Raw genomic sequence first — 12,192 nt, 5'->3', positions numbered from 1 at the left:
CCCGGCCCTACCAGACACCGGCTCCACCCAGCCCATACCCAGCACAGCCCCAATACATGCCCCCCTCAATACCCAGCAACCCCCCTGGCCACAGCACTTTCCTTTGCCAGTTTCTTGCCCATCCGATGCCATTGGCATGGCTCTTCCAGCCCCCCCGCCCACCCAGTGCATTGGCCCCTGGCAGGACACACGCTTCCCCTCCCAGGAGCTGGGCAGGCTGCGGGTCTTTGCCCCACTCCCACCCGAGCAAAGTGCAGCAGCCGCATTAGAGGGTTTAGGAAATAAGAGGATTGAGGGAGAGTGACTCACAAAGGGCTTTTGCTGAGGAAAAAGCATCTGTGAACAAACCGGACACAGCTGCTGGCCTGGGAGCAGCCGGGAAAGAAGGAGGGGAAAGGCCAAAGCCACCCCAGCCACCAGGCCCTGCTGCCACACAAACCACCAGGCTCACGCCGGGGATCGCTCCAAGCATCCACGAGTGACCTGGCATCACAGCCCAGTGCCCCTCGGCCCTGAAAGCAGAGAGCCCTGGGGAGCTGCTGTCCTGGCCTGGTGCCCCCAGTCCAGGGGCGCTGATCATTGGAGAGGGTCAGAGAAGAGCCATGAGGATGATGGTTAGAAAACCTGCCACGTACCAAGAGACTCAGAGCACAACCCATTTAGCTTAATCCAGGGAGGGTTAAAGGGGGTCTTGCTGCCACTCCAAGTATCTACGCGCGGAACAGGTATTTAATGCTGGGCTCTTCCGTCTAGCAGAGAGGGGCTCACACAGCCCTGTGCCTGGAAGCCGAAGCCAGACACAGACACTAGAAAGATAGGTGGACGTTAAAGGTGCATGTAATTAACCATGGGGACGATTTCCCAAGGGGCAGGCTGCATTCTGTCACCAACCATTTTAAATCAGGACGGGCTGTTTTTCTACGAGCTCTGCGCTAGGAGGGATTCGGGGGCAGGTCTCTGGCCTGTGTCGCCCGGGTCAGAGCGGCTGGGCCCTGGGAATCCGTGAGTGCTGGTGTTTGGCAGGGGAGCTCAGACGCCAGAGACAGGCAGTCGAAGGGCCCAGGCAATGTGTCCAACCCACCCCACTGGAGCAAACTCATGGCCAAACCACGCCCAGCCCCATTCCCCGCTGCCTGCAGGCTGGGATGACAGCGTGAAAACTGCACCATGCCAATGGGCAGTGACCCACCCAGCTGTGCCCTGGGGCCAGTGACGTCACAAGGCACCAGGCAGCGGGGACCCAGGCTCGGCTGCATGAGTCCAAGCTATGGTGTTCAAGTGCAGGGCCCAGGGGGGTTAGGGCCCAGGGGCTTCCCCAGCACCCACCCCACTTACACCTTGGCAGCCAGTGCCCAGCCACTTCATTCCAGCAGTTCTCTGCCCTGTGCTGACCAGCGGTTTGCTCCAACACTCTCCCTCCTTGTGTCCCTCCCTCCAACTCCCACGGCAGTAACATCCCTTTGCCCCCTTGGTAAATCAAGGCAGGTACCCTCGCTGACGCTGATCAGCGCCCAGCACAGCAGAGCCTGGATCTCAGCTGGGGCTGCTAGGTGCTATCGTTATACCAGCTTGGTGCTGACTGGCACGGCTCCCGCCCTCAGGGTGAGCCCTTCTGTGCCAGGGCAGCGTTCACACCTTCCTTCCAAGAGCCACATGGCCCTTTGTGCCCAGGGGTGGAACAGCTTAGTGAACCTTGGCCGCATGGCTCCTGGCCAGGGGCTAAGGCCCAGTGGGTGAGACAATCTGAACCCTGGCAGCACGGCTGGTTGCAGGGGGCAAAGGCCCAGTGGGTGAGACAGCAGGAACACTGGCCGCAGGGCTGGTGGCAGGAGACTAAGGCCCAGAAGGTGAGACAGCGGAAAGCCCGGCTGCACGGCTGCTGGCAGGGGGGCAAAGGCCCAGCGGAGGAAGAGAGGCACCCTTGGTCCAGTGCTGAAAGGAGGCAGGCCAATGCCAGACTTCCCCCCATTCCATTTATTCCCCGCAAGCCCTTCCAAGCCCCAGTACAAGTGAATGGCTGTATCCAACAGGCCCCCACAGGCTCCATCTGCTGCAAGACGGCCCCATCCCCGCAGAGACTAGACCAGCTCTGCCTTCGGCATTGCACTCTGCACACGCCGAGGGACGGCAGTTCTAGAGGGCTCCCCACGGGATCACCTTGGGAACTCGCTGGCGCATTGCTGCAAAGCTCCCACCTCCAGCCCCTACATCCCCACCCTCCTACATGCCCACAGCGCTATAGGCTGGCTGCGACCCGCTCGGGGGAGACCCCATAGCAGTGCCTCCACAGGCCCCCGACTCCTCTGGCCACAGGCCAGGGCTCAGAGAAAGCAGCCGTGGCCAGGGTTTGTGTTGCCCTGGCAGGTCTGCTCCCTGGCTGGCACTGGAGGGGAGCTCTGGGGCAATGCAGCTTCCCTCTCTGCCGCCATTGCCCAGGCAGGAGGGAAATGGGAGGCCAGATTTCCAGAGCAGGCACCCAGCCTCACCGCACGGCAGCCACCCCCCGCACAGCACACGTCACTGTGAGTACAAAGCTGGGCCTGCAAAGGCCCGGGGGCAGGTTGAAAACCCAGGTGCTCTCCGGCTCTGTCTGAGCCGCGCCCGGGGGCGGACACTCAGCCAGCGGTGCTGGGGCCGGGCGGGCAGAGGCTCTGGCTGGCGTCTGGCAAGGCTGCAGCTGCGGCGAGCAGCGCGTCGCCTCCTGAAACGCCTGCCAACAGCCCAGCACACGAGGCCCCCAGCAGCAATGGAGCTGGAGCACAGGCCCAGCCATGGAGAAGGGAGTCTCTGCAGAACCAGCCCTGGCTGAGAGTCCCGCCCCAGGCCCAGTCTGTGCAGCTAAGTGACAGTCCCTTGTACCCACCCACCCCCCGTGACTTGAGAGACGAGCCCTGCTCTCCCTTCTGGCCCCACCCGACACACCCAGACCCTGGATCCCGGGCAGGCCAGAGAGCTGCTCTTTGAAACCTCTGCCCTGGGACCCCAGCACAGATCCTGACCCATCCCAGGGACTCAAAGAAACAAGCTGCGCTAGAGGCTTGCTGCCGGCCCATGCTGCTACCTCCCCAGGACACAGAGCACACAGGACTATGCGGATCTGGCTTCCCACCCACTCTGCCCTGGTGCAAGCAGTCGTGCAGGGCAGGGGTGAATCAGGCCCTGGCTCCCCTACCCTGGGGCTGCCTCCGGCAGCGACCCAGCTCCCCGCAGAGGCCGAGGCAGACTCCCGGCTCAGCCCGAGGCCTGCAGCTTGCTCAGCCCGTCGGCATACTGGAATTCAGGGCCGTTGGCGTAGTCGTACATGTCCAGGGCCACCTCGCAGCTCTCCCTCACCACCCGCTCCCCATCCTGGGCGAACGCCCGCAGCGTCTCCAGGCAGGACGCCTTGGCGATGGAGCCCAGCGCCTCCGCACACTCGTGCCGCACCATGGGGTTCTCCGCCATGCTCTCCAGTGCTGCCGTCAGCTGGGGCACGCAGGCCTCCTGCTGCATCTGGCCCAGGACGAAGCCAATCTCGTGGCGGAAGAGGGCGCTGCCGCACGCCAGGCCTGGGGAGAGACGGGTCGGAGGTGGTGACCCAAAGCACCCTGGGATGTTGGGCCCCACCTTCCGCATAGATCTGAAGGGAGAGACCCTCCCGCTGCGACTGCTCTTGGGGCGGCTGGGAGCGACTTGCTGGGGGTTCAGCCGCTCGGGGGCTAATAGTGGCAGGTGCAGCCTGGCCCCACGGCGAGTTCAAATCCAGCCTGGGGGAATGAGTGGGGGTCAGCCAGGGTCCGCCTGCACCCTCCCACCAGATGCTGTGTCGGCCATGGAGACTCAACGGCCCCGTAAGGGTCCCTCCAGGCAGGGCTGAGGGGATGCGCTTGCCCTGCTCCGTAGTGGTCTGCCAGACAGGCCTGGGCCCTCTGCGCTCAGCAGCACCCATCCAGCGGGAAGGCAGAGGACCCTAGGGGGGCAGGGAAAGTGACCCCAGGCAGTGAGCCCTGACGGACTTTGCAGTGGGGCTGGATTTCACTCCAGAAGGGTCCACACAGCTCTGCTCATCCCTAACTGGGTCAAGCCTGGGGTTCTCAGGCTCTGCGGGTGGGTCCCTCCCAAGGGGCTGGATCTGCAGAACCACCCACAGCGCTGAAGCCGGCCTTTGCTTGCTCACCCAGAGCCGGACGGGCTCACCGGCCCCCTCTGGTGGCAGCAGCGGGGGCAGCAGGACGCCCAGAGTGCAGCTGGAAACGCTCTGAACGTCTCCAATTGCACCAGCCAGCTCAGAGAACCCCCCCACCCCCCCGGGACAGGGGCAGGTTCAGGGGGGCTCCGCACTCAGCTTGGGGAGGGGGGGAGAAGAGGCACGCTCCCTAGAGCAATGGTTCTCAGTAAGGAGCGCCCCAACACGGGAAGGGCAGGGGGTCCCCCCACAGACACTGGGAGCCCCTGCTCTTGCCTGCCCCAGGGAATTCTTATGCCCATCAGAAGGGGAGGAGCACGAGCGACTGGCCCCCTTTCAGGGAGCCGAGATGCCACAGTTTGGTGGCGATTCCTGGCGAGGGGGCAGGGAGTTGGCCCTGCCAAGGGCACTAGGGCGGGGGCTCTGTCGTCGGCTCCCCCGCCCCGCGTCTCTGGATTCCAGCGGCACAGGGCGAGTCTTGGCCGCAGACCGTTGCCATGGAGGATCCTGGATTCGGACACGGCCCCCGGGGGGTTCCTCGGGGAGTGGGCGACTCACGCTGTGGGCTCACCCGCCCGCCCAGCAGGCACGGAACAGGACAAAGGCTCCAGTGGAGCTAAGTCCCGGGGGTAAGTGGATTACAAAACATGGGGGGGAAACAGGGGGCCACGTCTGCTCTTCCCATCCCTGGCCCAGGCTTGGGGGGCGGGGGGTTGCTGCTGAGCCCATGCCCTGTGCCCGGGGAAAGTGAGGCACTCCCTAGGGTGACCCCTGGTGGAGGGTGCTGGGAATAGCAGGGATACAACCCAGCTGGGGAGCCCAGCTGCTCATGTGGGGATGGGTCCCGGGGACAGCACAGCAGTGGGGCCCCCGACTGGGGATCTCTGGACTCAGTATGGACCAGGGGAGAGGGCGAGGAGAAGCCACAGCATCGGCAATCCGGGGCTCTCTCACCGTCAGCCAGAGCCAGCGCCGCGGCCTCGCCCCCCACGTTCCTCAGGGCGAACATGGCGCGGTACCGATCGAACAGCGGGCGCGACTCATCCAGCAGGGTCTCCCGGAGCTTGGCGACGTCCTTCTCCTCATCAGGGGGAGCCGGGTCCACAGACAGGTAGGGGCCGGCGCCGGGTGCTTCCTTGTTCTTCTGCAGCCATTCGAGCCTCTTGACTGCCAGCTGGCAGGTCTCGGCTACCTGCAGCAGAATGGGACAGACACACCTTCATTGGGATCCCCTGTGGAGAGCAGTCCCACCAGCCAGGCAGTAGCGTCTAGTGGTCAGAGCATGGGACTGGCAGTCCCAGCTCCTGGCTCCAACCCCAGCTCTGCTACCGACACACTGGGACACCACCGACAAGTCACATCCTCCTCTGCGACTCAGTTTGCCCATTGGCACAACAGGGCTCGTCCCCAGCTCTGTCAAGCCTCACCCAAAAGGAGTGATGGAGCGGCCAATGGTCAGACATGCAGCTCTGACGTTCCACTTCCACGGGGTCCGGCTGTCCAGTGAGGTTTACAAAGGCAGGAACTGCTTCTGTGTAGGGTGACTGGGCCTTCTGGGGTACAAATAACCCCCTTACTGGAGCCAGTTCAGTTCCTGGTCAGCAGGAATCCCAATGGCAGCAGACGTGCCAAGTATCAAATGGGGCTACACAGACAGGGCCCCTCCCAGGCAGGGGGAGGATGGGGGAAAGCGGCACTGCCAGCAGGACTAGGGCTGTTATCTGCATGAGAAAAAATGCACAGACAAGAGGCATGTGCACCCATCAGCATAACAACCCCCAACAACTGCCCCACTGATTGCCACCTGGGGACCCCTGCATCAGTGCCAGCGTTACAGCAGATCAGGCTCCCGCTAGGCCAGGCGCTGACCAGACAAACAGGAAGAGAGTCTCTGCTCTGAAGAGCTCAGCCTCAACAGACCAACATGGGAGGGGAAACTGAGGCACGGAGCAGGGAAGGGATTTACCCAGGGTCACTCAGCAGGTGAGTGGCAGGGCTGGGAATAGAGCCCAGATCTCTGCAGTCCCAGTGTGGAGCTCTGCCCACTGGCCCAGGCTGCTGGGCGGTATGATCAGTGCTGACGGCTGCCCTTGGCAGGTGAATGCAGAGAAAGCTTTACCTCGATCACTGGGTCTTCTGAATAACATCTCAGAACATCCAGAACCTGGGGGTTCCCAATCGCTCCCAAAGCTTCCCCTGGAACACAGAGCGGAGGAGGAGACGAAGCCAGCCAGTGGGTGGCCGGGGTTCTGCGGCGCTCGCAGAGACAAGTTATCGCACTGCTGTCCCTATTACCGAGGCCTTGCCCCTCCCCCGGGGTTGGAGGCGGGGTGGGGGGGAACGGGGGGACAGCCCTGCCATAAGCCTGGCTGTGGCGCTTCTAAAGAGCGGCAGCCGAGCTACGAAAAGGGAGAGGGAAACGCAGCACGGGCACCAGGGTAGAGACGAGTTGGCATTTTGCGGGGACAGGAAGCAGCTTCGGCCTGGCGTTGAGGAGATGTCTGCAACGTCACACCCCAGTGAGTTTAGCATCGACCCCTGGAGCGTGGATTCACGGTACATGCATCACCATGTGGGGTCTGCCCCAGCAGCCCTGAGCTCCATCGGGGGGCTGTGCAGGGGAGTTGGGAGCCGCCTTGCTCCTCACATCGCCAGCCACTGGGGGGAGCCAGCAATGTGGAGTGGAGCATTGGCTCTCCCCCTAAGGTGCCAGCCAGCCCAGAGCTGGAAATAAGACACACCTGGAAAGGGTTGGCACATGTTCTTGCCCCACCAGGAACACGCTGTGACTCACAGCCACAATTCCATCCATCCCTGCCCTGCCTGGCTACGTCAGCCCCCGTTTCGGACTGGACTGGCAAGGGCCTCTGTGCCCATGGAACCAGGACAGAGTCCCACTCACGCCCTGAGCTCTCGTACCTGCTTCATGGCGCACCATGGGCTCCTGGCTGGTGTCCTGCAGTACCCGGACCAGGCAGGGGATGGCATGCTCATCCTGCATCTGCCCCAGGCAGTACGCCAGCTCGTGTTTCAGAAGGGCAGACTCATCCCCGAAAGCCCGGCTGATCCAGTCAATGGCGGCACGGCCGCCCACATTGCGCAGGGTGAAGAGGGCTCGGAAACGAGCCTTCAGGGGCTGCATCGTGTCCACCAGTGTCCGGCCGATGGCCTCCACTTCCTCCTCGGTCACCATGGTGCCTGGGTGGAGAGTCTCGGGGGTCTCCAGCTAGAGGCAGTTTCTCTTAATCTACAGCCAGCAGCTCCCACAAACCAGGCACTGCAAGAACCTAGGCACGAGAAAGAGGGGTCAGGTCTCCAATACTCTGGGGTAGATCAAACTCCACAGTCACGTTTTAACGCATTCACTAACAGAATTGAAAACTCTGGTGTGGACAGGACACAACCGCTCTGTGCTAGTCATGTTTAACCCTAGTTTGTGCCCGGGGGCCTCTCGGTAGCATCCGCTCTGCCATTTACAATCCCGCTAGTTAACATGTGTTCAAGCCCAACCTCAAATTCAAGAGTAGACCTAGGGCATTTGGAGACACCTGACAGCAGGTGCCAGTCTGGGAGCAAAGGTAGAAAGCACAGGTGTAAACCTGCAGCAGGTATAAATGCGAGGTAGCTGGGGTCTTCAGCTCCGCATGGGAGATTCACGGTTTGGTTCATGGGGAGGCATGCAGGGAAATCAGAAGGAGAACTTATTATTGTGGGGGAGGGATAGCTCAGTGTCGTGAGCATTGGCCGGCTAAACCCAGGGAGGTGAGTTCAATCCTTGAGGGGGCTGTTTATGGATCTGGGGCAAAAATTGGGGATGGGTCCTGCTTTGAGCAGGGGGTTGGACTAGATGACCTCCTGCAGCCCCTTCCAACCCTGAGATTCTAGGATTCCACGATACCCAGTTCGGGTGGGAGAGATTTTTTTCATATTCAGGCAGAGCGGCACACAGTACCCAGCACTGCTCCAGCCACGACCACAAGGGCTAAGGATTATACGGACTGTTGGGCCTTGTCTTCCCTACCAATGATGCATTTTTAAAAACCTGGCCTCTGCCGGCGACAGGGGGCCAGAATTTCCAAAGAACTCAGGGCCAGCTATTCTAGTGCTGCCTGTCCGTCTCTGGAGGCCGCATTCGGCTCCCAGTGAGGCCCCCAGCAGGTGGAGTGCCCTTTAGCCTGGCCGTGAGTGTCGACACCAGACTTTACAGCCCTGCTAGTGAGTGCGTTAAACAAGACCGAAAAGGGAAGCGGGCATATAGCCATTAGTGCTGGCCTGGGCCAAGCTGACAGAGGGCCCGCTGGCAGGCTCTGCTGCGCGTGGGAAGCCCCTGGAGAGGAAAGGTGCTCTCTGTATCTGTGAATGACGTCTTGCCCCCCTTCGGCACCTTTCAGCCAAGCATCTCAAAGCGCTTTACAACCGCTCAGCCTCGCGCCCGCCTTATTAGTGCCCTCCCCAGAAGAAAGAGCTGAGCTAGGGAGCTGATGCCTTTACTCCAGGGGTCACTGGCTCGATCCAAGAAGGATGTGGATAAATTGGAGAGAGTCCAGCGAAGGGCAACAAAAATGATTAGGGGACTGGAACACATGAGTTATGAGGAGAGGCTGAGGGAGCTGGGATTGTTTAGCCTGCAGAAGAGAAGAATGAGGGGGGATTTGATAGCTGCTTTCAACTACCTGAAAGGGGGTTCCAAAGAGGATGGCTCTAGACTGTTCTCAGTGGTGGCAGATGACAGAACGAGGAGTAATGGTCTCAAGTTGCAGTGGGGGAGGTTTAGATTGGATATTAGGAAAAACTTTTTCAGTAAGAGGGTGGTGAAACACTGGAATGCGTTACCTAGGGAGGTGGTAGAATCTCCTTCCTTAGAGGTTTTTAAGGTCAGGCTTGACAAAGCCCTGGCTGGGATGATTTAGTTGGGGATCGGTCCTGCTCTGAGCAGGGGGTTGGACTAGATGACCTCCTGAGGTCCCTTCCCACCCTGATATTCTAGGATTAATCCCCTGGCTGCTGTCACAGTGAATCAGAGAATCTCAGGGCTGGAGGGGACCTCAGCAGGTCACTGAGCCCAACCCCCTGCTCAACGCAGGGCCGACCCCCAATTTTTGCCCCCGATCCCTAAATGGCCCCCTCAAGGGTGGAGCTCACAACCCTGCGTTTAGCTCACCCCACCGAGCGATCCCTGCCCCCGCTCTGGGACTCAGTCAGCAGCCGCAGCCAGAGGAGAGGCCCCCCCGTGCGCACCACCCCTCGTCAGCAAACAGCCCTGGGCTTCTCGCCCCTGCTCCCGCCCCGGGGGGCGAGGGGGCTGCGGGACGGAGGCGCAGTGCCCCAGGGCTCGGCCCCTTACTGCCCCCTGCGGGAGCCGGGGAGCGCCCACGCAGCACCGCCCGCCGGGGGACGGGACACTGGGGTGCGGCCACGTGCCGGGTCCAGGCAGGAACCGGGTTTGCCCCCCCGGCGCTCCCAGCAGGGCCGGGGACCAGCTCACGCACCCCGGCCGCGCGGAGCTGGGGGCGCGGAGACCGGGCTGCGGGGTAGGCGCTGCGGGACGCTCAGCCTGGCCCTGTCGCTCACCGGTCCCGGCGGCCCCACGGCCCGGCCCGGCCCCCCGGAGCGAAACGCGCCGCCGGGCTCCCGGGGCCAGGCGGGGGCTGGGGGCGCAGCCGGGGCGCGCCGGGCCCGACCCCGCACTCACCCGCTCGGTGGATCGTACCACTCCCGACCCGTGGGGGGAGCCGCCTCTTCCCGGGCGGATCGTACCACTCCCGACCCGTGCCGTGGGGAGCCGCCTCCTCCCGGCCGGATCGCACCACTCCCGACCCGTGCCGGGGGGAGCCACCTCCTCCCGGCCGGATCGTACCACTCCCGTGCCGGGGGGAGCCGCCTCCTCCCGCCCGGATCGCACCACTCCCGACTCGTGCCGGGGGGAGCCGCCTCCACCCAGACGGATCGTACCACTGCCGACCCGTGCGGGGGGGAGCCGCCTCCTCCCGGCCGGATCGTACCACTCCCGACCCGTGCCGGGGGGAGCCGCCTCCTCCCGGCCGGATCGTACCACTCCCGACCCGTGCCGGGGGGAGCCGCCTCCTCCCGGCCGGATCGCACCACTCCCGACCCGTGCCGGGGGGAGCCGCCTCCACCCAGGCGGATCGTACCACTCCCGACCCGTGCCGGGGGGAGCCGCCTCTCCCCCAGCAGCGCCACGGGCGGCGCTTTGCAGGGGGCAGCTCATCTCCCCGCCGCTAGCTGGGGGGCGGCAGCCGGGCCCGCACCCCCCCCCCCCGGCTGCAGTGGAGGAGCCGGGCGGCCGCACGTGGCCTGTGTGCGGGGCAGGCTCCAGTCTGCCCGGACCGTGAGCCTGGCCGGGACCGGGGGGTCCTGGCCCCAGCCCCCCAGCTTTGGTCTCGCGAGCAGCTGGGATCCCCACTCGCAGTGACTGGCCCTGGGCTGCCACCCGCGGGCTGGGGGGTGCCGATCCCAGGACTCCAGGAGCTGGGGGTTTCCGAGGGGCCCCCAATGTCCTGGGCAAGTCACTGGAGCTGGCAACGCCGAAGGCGGAAATTCTGCTTTAAACGTACACGGAAAACAACGTGGGTCCCCCTGCGAGCTGCAGAGGGGTCGCTCTTATTATGGGGGGAGCTGTCACTCCATCCCTTCCCAACCCCCCCTTAGCCCTGCTCCTGCACCCGTCTCCTTCAGTCTCCCTCTCTGCCCCCCATATCCCCCCGCACCCTGACATTCCCGGCTGCCCCCCCATATCCCCCCGCACCCTGACATTCCTGGCTGCCCCCCCATATCCCCCCGCACCCTGACATTCCCGGCTGCTCCCCCATGTCACCCCGCACCCTGACATTCCCGGCTGACCCCCATATCACCCCGCACCCTGACATTCCCTGCTGCTCCCCCATGTCACCCCGCACCCTGACATTCCCTGCTGACCCCCATATCCCCCCGCACCCTGACATTCCCGGCTGCTCCCCCATGTCACCCCGCACCCTGACATTCCCGGCTGACCCCCATATCCCCCCGCACCCTGACATTCCCGGCTGCCCCCCCATATCCCCCCGCACCCTGACATTCCCGGCTGCTCCCCCATGTCACCCCGCACCCTGACATTCCCTGCTGACCCCCATATCCCCCGCACCCTGACATTCCCTGCTGTCCCCCCATATCCCCCGCACCCTGACATTCCCTGCTGACCCCCATATTCTCGGACCCTGCTATTCCCTGCTGACCCCAGCAGTCACCTGTCACCCCCGCTCCCCCTTTCCTCTCTTCATTTTCCTGCCCAGCTCCCTAACCATGGAGGGCAGAGGATGGCCATTTTCTCTAAGGGCAGCCTGGCTTCTGTCCCATTGGAAATGATGGAAGTTCCCTGCAATTGCCACAGGGACATGGCAGCCACCTTAACTGAGTGCAGGCTGTGGCTTTGGGCCTACTGAAAGTACAGGGAACGGGCCATTTAGACTAAATGCATAATTCATGGAGTTTGATGGAGGAAATCGGGATCATGAGAAACTTCAAATATTCCGACCCTCACAGTGATATTGCAGGAGCTGGTAGCTCTGAGCTTGTCGGGGCGATTTCTGTGCCCTCGGCACGTCTGTAAACTGTTGGCCAAACCTATGGTCAGTAGAAATATGTCCTGATTTGTCATCTGTAATCCCAATAGAAACAGTTTTATTGCAAACAAATAACCAGTAAGAATTAGCCTGCGAGCTCGGTGAGGCAGGACTTCTCTGTTACTCTGTCTGTACAGCACTCAGCACAATCAGTCCCTGATCTGAGCTCTACTGGATCAAGGCCAAAGTTAGACTCCACGTAGCATACTCCCTGTGCACACTGCCAGCAGCCCTACCCCCAGACTTGGCCCCTAGCCGTGGTTCCATTCCTGGCCCCAGACCTGCCCCCAGCTAGGGTTGCCAGGCATCCTGTTTTCAACCGGAACACCCAGTCGAACAGGGACCATCGTGGCTCCTGTCAACATTGGCGACCGGGCTAAGGTGGACTCCCTGCAGCTCCCAGAAGTG

General features: G+C 62.8%; 1 protein-coding gene across 3 annotated transcripts; it reads right to left on the bottom strand.

Moving 5' to 3' along the window:
• Positions 1-207: 207 nt before the first annotated feature.
• DOHH (deoxyhypusine hydroxylase) lies at positions 208-10,022 on the bottom strand. 3 transcript variants are annotated; one of them, XM_073324349.2, is made up of 5 exons: positions 9,858-10,022; positions 7,085-7,452; positions 6,285-6,361; positions 5,120-5,357; positions 208-3,548 (listed from the first exon to the last, which is right to left on the bottom strand). In XM_073324349.2, the coding sequence occupies exons 2-5, from the start codon at positions 7,356-7,358 to the stop codon at positions 3,232-3,234; spliced, it is 906 nt and encodes a 301-aa protein (XP_073180450.1). In that variant the 5' UTR covers positions 7,359-7,452; positions 9,858-10,022; the 3' UTR covers positions 208-3,231. The 3 variants fall into 3 exon arrangements, with proteins under 3 accessions (XP_073180450.1, XP_073180451.1, XP_073180452.1); XM_073324350.1 differs by lacking the exon at positions 9,858-10,022 and adding an exon at positions 9,737-9,842; XM_073324351.1 differs by lacking the exon at positions 9,858-10,022 and adding an exon at positions 9,655-9,675.
• Positions 10,023-12,192: the final 2,170 nt, after the last annotated feature.

The sequence above is a fragment of the Lepidochelys kempii genome, chromosome 25, assembly GCF_965140285.1.
Source record: "Lepidochelys kempii isolate rLepKem1 chromosome 25, rLepKem1.hap1, whole genome shotgun sequence".
In the NCBI taxonomy this organism is placed as follows: Eukaryota; Metazoa; Chordata; order Testudines; family Cheloniidae; genus Lepidochelys; species Lepidochelys kempii.
This window is presented reverse-complemented; position numbering and strand designations above follow the sequence as displayed.

Bases quoted from the DNA above. Each gene is read 5' to 3' on its own strand.
- DOHH (XM_073324349.2), bottom strand. From the start codon at position 7,358: ATGGTGACCGAGGAGGAAGTGGAGGCCATCGGCCGGACACTGGTGGAC. The intron at 6,362-7,084 runs GTACGAGAGCTC...TCTGTGTTCCAG, and splicing joins CATGGTGCGCCATGAAGCAG to GGGAAGCTTTGGGAGCGATT. The intron at 5,358-6,284 runs GTAAAGCTTTCT...ATTCTGCTGCAG, and splicing joins CAGAAGACCCAGTGATCGAG to GTAGCCGAGACCTGCCAGCT.